General features: G+C 42.0%; 1 protein-coding gene across 1 annotated transcript; it reads right to left on the bottom strand.

The window, feature by feature from the left end:
* Positions 1-8,666: 8,666 nt before the first annotated feature.
* Positions 8,667-9,272, bottom strand: RNASE9 (ribonuclease A family member 9 (inactive)). Its single transcript, XM_027570343.1, has one exon. The coding sequence runs from the start codon at positions 9,270-9,272 to the stop codon at positions 8,667-8,669; it is 606 nt and encodes a 201-aa protein (XP_027426144.1).
* Positions 9,273-9,916: the final 644 nt, after the last annotated feature.

Raw genomic sequence — 9,916 nt, 5'->3', positions numbered from 1 at the left:
ATAAAGTATCAGTAAACATTTAAGATATTTAACCTCATTAATAACCATACAAACAGAATTTTTTATGTATCAGAATGGAATATGACATATTTGATAGTAATGTTAGAAGGATTTAAATAAACCCTGTATGAGAGTATGCATTGATATAGCTTTTTTGGGAGAAAATTTGTCAGTATACATTGGGTTTTAAAATGTAATTTTTCTTTGATCCAGAAAAAATTAAAGCCTATTAAAATTGAAGTAAAACTTCATTATAGAAAAGCACACAGAACATGTGTACCTCTCAGTGACAATCACAAATCAAATCCTCACATACACCATAAAGTTTACTTCTAGGACTCTATCCTTTGGAAAGATCTCCAAAGATGAAGAGGTTTATATAACCATGCTGGCTTCCATGTATTTTATTGCTGTTTGAATTTTTAAAATTCCAGTTATCTTAAAATTTAATTTTAAAGCTGTTTCTATCTAATCACAGCTCTGTTCTGGATAAGTAAGGGAATGAAATAGTGTGTCTTGGGGCCTAAGGTTAAAGGGGGTGCAGTGCTCTCTCCCCTGAAGCCAGCATCAGTGAGGACGCAAGCTTATGACAGCCTCTGACAGGACAGTCTGTGGACGTGACCCCTGGATGAAGAACGCAGTGGGAGGGACCCGAGGGACCATTGCAGGGAGTCATCACCCCCAGGAGATTCAGAAGTTCCCCCAAGGATACTACAGGGAAATTACATGCCTGTCTGGGGAAATGGGTATTTAAAAGTCTTTAAGATGAGTTGTTTAATGGAAGAGTAGCCTTATTTTATACTGAGAGGCTATAAAAGCCTGGACATGAAGCTTTCATGATTTTTTATAATTACTGTTTGAAATAAGAAGGAAACAGTACCTGTTCCCACTTAGGGAGAACACCTGACCGCTGATACCTCCTGAATAATGAGGCGAATGAGGTCAGTGTGTGCATAGATGACACATACCAGAATGTTCCTAATTTCCTACATTATCTTTTTTAACCCATCAACTCTGTCATTTGATCAGGCCCAAGCTCTGCCCCGGGGGTTTCCCAAGGTCTCCAGTGAGGTCCAGAGGCATCAGTCCACTTGTCTTGGCCCTCAGCCAGAAACAGAGGGTCCAGGGCAGGCGCCAGGCCTAACATCAGAATTTTTCTGTACACTTAGCAACTGAGGGTGTGTCAACAGTATCGGCCTATTGAGGAATGGGGGTGTGCGGGTTGATGTGAGCTTTTTGGTGCACCCAAGCCGTTTTTCCAATATACTTATTAAGAATTTCATTTTGAGAAGATAGCTGGAGGGGAAGAATGGAGGGGGGTAAATTGGAGAGGGAGATGAACCATGAGAGATGATGGACTCTGAAAAACAAACTGAGGGTTCTAGAGGGGAGGGGCGTGGGGGGATGGGTTAGCCTGGTGATGGGTATTAAGGAGGGCACGTACTGCATGGAGCACTGGGTGTTATGCACAAACAATGAATCATGGAACACTATGTTAAAAACTAATGATGTAATGTATGGTGATTAACATAACAATAAAAATTAAAAAAAAGAATTTCATTTTGGTTTTAACAATGGGAATTAAATTGGTTAAAATACAAAAATAAGACCCACAGTTTTTCCTTAGTCTTTTAATTTTAAATTGCGAATTTTATTCCGGATTAAGAAGAATCAGCGGAGGCTAATGAAACACAAGGAATTGTTGTGGTCCTCCAGGCTCATAAATAAGTCAGTGATGCAACTCAAACTGTAATTCCCCAACCTAAGAGTTGTTTCTACTAATCCTTATATTTGAATGTTCTTTTGCTGTTCTCCCATGCCAGAACACTTGAGTTAAAGAGTGGGGAGCAAGCAGTAGTTAAAAGAGGGTCATATTTCTCTAACACAGATAGTGTCACTGTCGTGCTTTTGTTTTTCTAATTATATCATTACATGTCATTCTTAAAATTCACACCAGGCCTATACATGGACAACCTAGATTTCCTCAGGCCTCAGCAGTCTGGGGTTATTGATGGAATTGCTTTAATAGCAACCTGCTAGGGCACCTGGGTGATGCAATTAGTGAAGGCTCCAACTTTTGGTTTTGACTCAGGTTGTGATCTGAGGGTTGTCAGATTGAGCCCTGTGTTGGGCTCTACACTCAGTGTGGAGTCTGCTTAAGACTCTCTCTCCCTCTGCCCCTCCTTACCTCCCCTGCGTGCATGTAAGCATATGCTCTCTCTCAAATAAATAAATATAAATCTGAAAAAAAAATGATAACCGCCTACATCTACACATGATTATGCTCCCTTCTCCCCAGTTCCTGTATGTATCAATTAGAATTGTGACAGGGAAAGAAACTTCAAATAACAATGGTTGAAACAAGGTAGGTGTTTATTTCTCTCTTACATTTCTTTTTCTAAAGTCCAGTGACAGTCAGTTTAGGTCTGAAATAGTGCTCCATGGTGTAAGATACCCAGGCTCTTCCTATTTTGTTGTTCGGTTTTGTTTTGCTCAAACCGAGCATGCGGCTTCCATGTCAGGGTCCAAGATGGCTCCTCTAGCTTCAGCCATCATGTGTCTATCCCAGCCATTAGGAAAGAGAAAAGGAAAATAGGGGCATTTCCCTCCCCTTCAAGGATATGTCTCAGAAGTTTCACTCATTTCGGTCACTTTCTGTGGACATTCCTCTGTCTAGAAATTAGTCATGTGGACAATTTTACTTGCAAGGAAACCTGGAAAAAAACTCTTTTATTTTGGGTGATTATGTGCTCAGGTAAAATTTGAGGTTCCTATTACAACCCCCAGAGGAAGAAAGGAATTACCGCTATTGAGGCACAACAGGTCCTGTCTGCTCTACTATATACTCTCCAGATGCTCCTAAAATCTCACTTGTGTCATGTCTCTCCTATCTCGGATTCTCCAGGGGAGAGGATGTCTAGAGTGGGTTGGAGTTGGGTATTTTCTTTCCCCCAGATCAGTTAGCCTCTGATAATTCCCTAGCAGTTTAGCCTCGGGTTAACTAGTTTCTCCTGAGGGCAAGGTTTATTAGGAAGAACAGCATGCGTCTGTTAAGAAAACATAGTGTTGGGCGCCTGGGTGGCTCAGTTGGTTAAGCGACTGCCTTCGGCTCAGGTCATGATCCTGGAGTCCCGGGATCGAGTCCCACATCGGGCTCCCTGCTCAGCAGGGAGTCTGCTTCTCCCTCTGACCCTCCCCCCTCTCATGCTCTCTCTCTCTATCTCATTCTCTCTCTCAAATAAATAAATAAAATCTTTATAAAAAAAAAAAAAAGAAAACATAGTGTTAAGAACAGAGGAAAAATGGTTGCTTTCTCCCCTCCCTGCCAGAAGCACTAGGGGATTTTTCTGTGATTTGGGAAGCCTGTTCAAGCTTCGGGAAGTAAATCTCACAAAATTGTGGGGTCTCCCCTTGACTGGGTCTCCTGGAATTTTTAACTCTCAGAGTTGTCCATACTGAGCCTCCAGCAATTTATCAATGACAGTTCTGATTTTCCTGCCCCTGCACTGGTTCCCACAGTGGTTTCCCCTCTTAAAGATAAAATGAGGTATTGAATTTTTCAGTTTATTTGAGCAAAAACCAATTCGAATCGTGTGCTGAACCAGAAGTGGTTAGGAGCGCTTCACCAAAAGGAGCTAGGGGAAAGACTTCTATAGAAAGAGGTAGGAAGCAAAGCAAGGAAATTATTTAATTGGCTATAGTTGACATGGTCCCCTTGTTTGGGAAAACCTAGTTGGCTGCTTGTGATTGGCTGTCCTTAGGTTTTTAATTTTTAACCTCAAGCCTTTTCAGGCTTAGTTTTGTTTTGTTTACCCTAGAGGGACTAAGGCATTAAAGCCACTTCCGGCTCTTGGCCCCCTTGGTCTAGTTAATTTAGCACCCTTCAGGAACCTCCCTTCCATTAAGGTGTTAGTCTCTATATTTGCCTGTCAGTCTCTCCAGTCTTGGGGGCAGCACTTTGCCCTCTCCTCAACTCTTTTACAGATCCTAAAAGAGTTGTTGATTTTTTAGTCTATTGAGCTTTGTACTTGTTGTTAGGGAGGGGTGGCACCTTCCCACATCTTTACGTGCATGCGGAAGGAACTCCTTGCATCCAGAAACCGGTACTACCCCACCATTCTACATTGTCTCTAGGAATCTGATTATTCTAGGTACCTCGTATAAGTGGAATCATACAATATTTGTTCTTTTGAGTCTGGCTTATTTACTTAACGTTTCAAGACTCATTCATGTTGTTGCATGACACAGACATTGGATAGCATTCACTGATGATTTCCCATGTGCTAACAGTGCTCCTTAAATTGCCCTTTATTGACATAAATTTTATTCCTGGTATAGAGACCTCTTCATGTCCAGGCCTTGTTTTCATTTTCTTTCTCTATTCCCAGTAGGGAAAAAATAACTCTTTCTCTTACTCTTCTGTTCTCCTTGAAATCTCTCCCTCTCATATTCTTAATGTCTATCCCTTTCTTAGAAGTGATCCCTCTCTCCACGCTGGGCATAGAGCCTGCTTGAGATTCTCTCTCTCTCTCTCTCTCTTTCTGCTCCACCCTAAAAAAAAAAAAAAAAGAAGTGATCCCTCTATTTTGATATTTGTTTCACAAGCTTCTAGTCCAATAGCCCTAACATATTTTGCGTCTTGAAATTCTCAGAACCAGGGTGCCTGGGTGGCTCAGTCGTTAAGCGTCTGCCTTCGGCTCAGGTCATGATCCCAGGGTCCTGGGATCGAGCCCCGCATCGGGCTCCCTGCTCAGCCGGAAGCCTGCTTCTCCCTCTCCCACTCCCCCTGCTTGTGTTCCCTCTCCCACTGTGTCTCTCTCTGTCAAATAAATAAATAAAATATAAAAAAAAAAAGAAATCCTCAAAACCTACTGCTCTTCCTTCTGCTCCGGTACCACTATTACAGCATATATTGAAGTGGTAAATTGCTTTTATTTAACTTATAATGAATATATTTTAATAAGAGGAGGAAGGTAATCTTCAACAATTGAATAATGTCAAATACTGACATTTGAAATAAGGGTTAAGTCAGCACATTTATATATATATATACTCATTATCACCGTGAATGCCCTTGTTCTCTTTAAGTTTATATCCTAGTAGTTGGAAAACATAGTCTCAGAGTCCAGTCTTGTGGAAAAGGGGTTCCTGAATCCAAAATCTCATTTGGATAAATATCTTTTATTCTTGTTTGATAGACTAGAGTCACTGTCCAGAGGCTCTATGTCACTGGAGGTATCTCCTTTAATCTCTTAAGAAGAACTTGTTAATATTTACTAACTTTTGTAATCTTCTAACCATGAAAACTAGGGTAGAATATTTATCTCATACGTGATGCAAGTAATAGAATGCACCAAATGCAATGAGAAATATGAATTCAATTTTGCACAAAAATACGCGGGGGCAAATGAATAGGGTTCAACCTGGCGTCCTCAGTTTTCTTCAATAAGGAGCAATGCAGGGATAGGTGCAAGCTTCAGTTGGATACTTCCCCTCGTGTCATTTGAGGATGTTGTGCTAGGAGAGAAGGGATGGAGCGACCATGCTCTCTGCTTAGTGGACTATACTCTTCTGCTCTTATTCAATGACATAATGTACATCATACATTTTCTTTTTTTAAGATTTTATTTTTATTTATTTGACAGAGAGAAAGAGAGCACAAGCGGTGGGGGGCAGCAGAGGGAGAGGGAGAAGCAGGCTCCCCACTGAGCAAGGAGCCTGATGCGGGGCTCAATTCCAGGACCCTGGAATCATGACCTGAGCCGAAGGCAGATGCCCAACCGACTGAGCCACCCAGGCGCCCCACATCATACATTTTCAAAGGAGAATACCAGCTGGGTTTACTTTGGTTAGGAGACAAACACCGTGTCTACTTTTTTCTCCTTACTCTTACAAATGCTGCTACCTACATTCCTTCACTGAATGATTAAAATTGAAAATGAATGTTGTATCACCACTTCACACCCATTAGGATTGCTATTATTAAAAAAAAAAAGAAAAAGAAACTGACAAGTTTTGGTGAGAATTAGACAAACTGAAGCCCCAGTGCATGGCTGGTGGAATGTAAAATGGTGCAGCTGCTATGGAAAAGAGTGCGGTGGTTTCTCAAAAAATTAAAAAAAAAAAAAAAGAATTACTATATGACCCAGCAACTTCACTTCTGGGCATAGATCCAAAAGAATAGAAAGCAAGGCCTCGAACAGATCTTTGTACATCTTTGTTCATAACAGCATTGTTCGCAATAGCCCAAAAGTAGAAGCAACTCAAGTAAGTGTCCATCGATGGATGAATGGATAAACACCATGTAGTATATACATTCAATGGAATATTATTCAGCCTTAAAAAGGAAGGAAACTCTGACACATGCTACAACATGGATGAACCTTGAAGACATGATGTTAAGTGGAATAAGCCAGTCACAAAAGGACAGATACTGTATGGTTCTATTTCTCTGAGGCATCTAGAGTAGTCAAACTCATAAGAGACAGAAGGTAGAATGGTGGTTGCCAGGGGTGGAGGGGAGGGATAGATGGGGAAGTTATTGTTTAATGCACACAGTGCTTCATCTTGAAAGGTGGAAAATTTCTGGAGACGGCCGCTGGGATGGTTGCACAACAGTGTGAATGCACTTACTGCCGCTGAAGCGTACATGGAAGTGGTAAATTGTATGCTATGTGTATCTTACCACACTTTTAAAAAAATTCCTGTTGCATCAGCATTACTGGGATTCTAACATAAAGAATAAATTGTGATGTCAGTCAAGGTTATGGACAATATTCATCCTGTTAGTTTGGTATTATTGAAGAGAGAATGTGAATGGAGACTGGATGAAAATCTTTTGAAATCTTACAATGGGTAAAGCTGACAATTATAGTTTTGATCTATCTTAAGTAATCAGTGGATAAGATGCCAGGATCTGGATTTTTTTTATGCAAAACTAGTTAAAAAGAACAAACCCATGTAAATAATCCTTGTTTCTAGGACCATGATTCTAGTTTTCGAATGTGTATGGATCTGACCATTTATCTGGAGAGAAGGAGATAATATTATGATTATTTCATGCCGTATTTACTGTAATATATCGTACTCTAGCAAATATATTGTGTGCTGTATAATCCTGAGATATGTGAGATGAGCGTGGCCCAGACAAGATGGTCCATAGCACATACGCAGGCTAGCCTTTGTGCAGAACTTCTTTGGCTGATGTATAAAAGGTGGCCTCTCAGAGCGTGTCATGAGATTTCTAGTTTGATGGGATCCTCATTCACTCAGACATTACAATTAAAAGCCCCAAGCTTCCATTTGAACAGCAGTTTGGGGATTTTCTGGTGTTCTTTCCTTAGTCACTGAAATGGGGTCTGGCAGTCCTTGGCCCTAGGCCCTTATTTACATCAACTGATTGATAAAGTAAGCTCTTAGCTCTGAGTCTGACCACGAGAATAAGGATTGGGGAAGAAATGAGCAGATTGGATTTCAGGGCAATGTGCAAAAGTAATAGACACTCTCCCTACCATCTCCCTTCACTACTTCTTATCCCATTTTCCGTAAGTTATTGAGACTCATAATTAAAGGACATTAAAGAATTTCACAAAGGGAGAGAAATTATTACCTGTACTGGACAGACAGATTTCTTTTTTTTTTTTTTAAAGATTTTATTTATTTGACAGAGAGAGACACAGTGAGAGAGGGAACACAAGCAGGGGAAGTGGCAGAAGGGAGAAGCAGGCTTCCTGCGGAGCAGGGAGCCAATGCGGTGCTCGATCCCAGCACCCTGGGATCATGACCTGAGCCGAAGGCAGACGCTTAACGACTGAGCCACCCAGGAGCTCCCAGACAGATTTCCTTTATCATACAGATTCTCCAGCCTTTTTTGGAAGTGGCGTATTCTCAGATGAAGCCACATCTACTGGCAAGTGAGGAAAAGGAATTGTAAATTAAGGTGACTGTGCCAGAAAGTGAGGAATTGTTTGGAGTTTTGTGAACAGTGATGTCTAATCTAAAGGAAAGATGTGGGAATCTACAAGCACAGCACTGGACAATTGAAAACTACTTTGGGAGCTTGCTATCCTGAAATATTTAGGTATTTATCCCGAGATGTCTCCTATTAGCATCTACACCTTCACTGTTCTCAATGTGTATTTCGTTGTATGGAAAGAACAGAACAATTGAAATGTCTACAAACACAGTACTGGAAAGCTGAATTGACACAAATATCTTGAGGAGCTTTGAGTTCTTTCTCCTTCAAATTATGTTACAGAAAAAGGTAATTCCAAACCCAGACACCCCGCATAGCCATACCGGATATACTTCACTAGGTCAACGCACTTCATTAGTTCTACTGAACTAGAGATTCACATGAATACAACTCAGGAGCACACTCTAGACTACCATTTCCTGTTCCTCTTGGGAGCTGGCTCTTCCTTCACTGCAGGCATTCATCCTCATAACACACTCAAAATATGCTAAATTTCTTGACCTGTTTGAAACCACATCTCAGAGGGCCATCGATGAACTTAGCCCACGTTGCCTTTGCACAGTGTGAGAAGGGAAGAAGGTGGATGATTAAAATGAATGGGATCAAAATGGCCATTCTCAATTTTAACTTGCAAGGATCAGTATGGGCAGATGACATTCTCCTACTCCTGACTTTTTAGAGAATTACTCTCTTAGAATGGCCACTGTGCTTCATTGTGGAAGAGGCTATTACCCTTGACATCAGTATGTAAAACCATAATATCATTTACGTAAGCAGGAATAATTTCTTGAATATCATCTTGCCATCGACAAGTGATAAGGACATGGCCCTTCCTATAAGAAGATTCATATTCACAGTCTGACATTCTAGCTCCTCTCGTTAAATTACAATACACCCCTTCTACTAGTTGCCTGCTCCTGTGACATTTCTTAACTCCATTCTTACAAGGCACAAATAAGTTTTTACAGATCTTTTGCAAGTCCTCATATGCTATTTGGAGGAAGAAATGTTCTCTGACACAACGGAACTTGTCGTGAACATTTTTCATCTTCATTTCATCAGTACAGTAGTCTGGATCAATTAGTGGTCTCTCAGGATCGATAATTGTACGTCTTTGGAAAGCCTCCTTGGTCAGAGGTTTGGCAGGTCCTGAGCTGTGCAGTTCCTCCAAGTAATCTTCAAACTGTTCTATCTCTTCCTCTGACTTACCGAGACCGACACGCAAAATCTTAAATTGTAGTGGCTGCAGCAGCAGAAGCAGCAGAGCCAGGGGCCGCGAGGTGATCAGAGTCGGCATGTTCTCCGGGAGGTGGGGGGCGACTAGGAGAGAGAAGGAGATGGGGGCCCTGCGCCACTGTGCCCGCTTCTGCCCCCCAGCAGCACGCATTCATTTCTGCCACTTATTGCTGTTCTGAGCTCTAAGGCTTTGGGCAATTTTCCAATTGACAACTTGGCGTATATTTCAATATTCTGAAACATGGACTGAAAAGTAGCCTTCCCATGCCCCTAGTCAGTCTAGAAGACTGTGGACGCGGGAGGAGAAGGGGAAGGAAGGAGGGAGAGAGCAGGAAACAAGGAAGGATGAGGAAGAGAGCAAAGGACAGATGGAGGGCAGGACAGCAGTGGGGGGAGAGAGGTGGGGAGGAGGTTCCCGGGCTGCCGCCCTCTGGAACAGAGTCCCCTTCTTAGGAGTTGTGAACTTGCACCGCAAAGAGCCGTAAGTCATCCTCCCTCCCCTCCCCCTGCTGTCCGGAGGAAGATTCTTCATCTTAGGACTTGTCCTCTGGCTCATCTCTGATGGTAGCTGCCCTGGGAGAAGGGATCAAGCCAGGAACCTTGGGTCAGAGGATCACCGTCTGCTGCTTCTTTGTGTGTCTGCTTTCACCACGACCTCGTTGCCAGGAGCTGCTCGGTCCACTGTGCAGCCTCCTCTGACCACTC

This window comes from Zalophus californianus, chromosome 6 (assembly GCF_009762305.2).
Source record: "Zalophus californianus isolate mZalCal1 chromosome 6, mZalCal1.pri.v2, whole genome shotgun sequence".
NCBI classification, from domain to species: Eukaryota; Metazoa; Chordata; class Mammalia; order Carnivora; family Otariidae; genus Zalophus; species Zalophus californianus.
The sequence above is the reverse complement of the archived record's forward strand: the minus strand, read 5'-3'. Positions and strand labels throughout refer to the sequence as shown.

Excerpts from the sequence above, each read along its gene's own strand:
- RNASE9 (XM_027570343.1), bottom strand. The coding sequence starts at position 9,272 with ATGCCGACTCTGATCACCTCGCGGCCCCTGGCTCTGCTGCTTCTGCTG.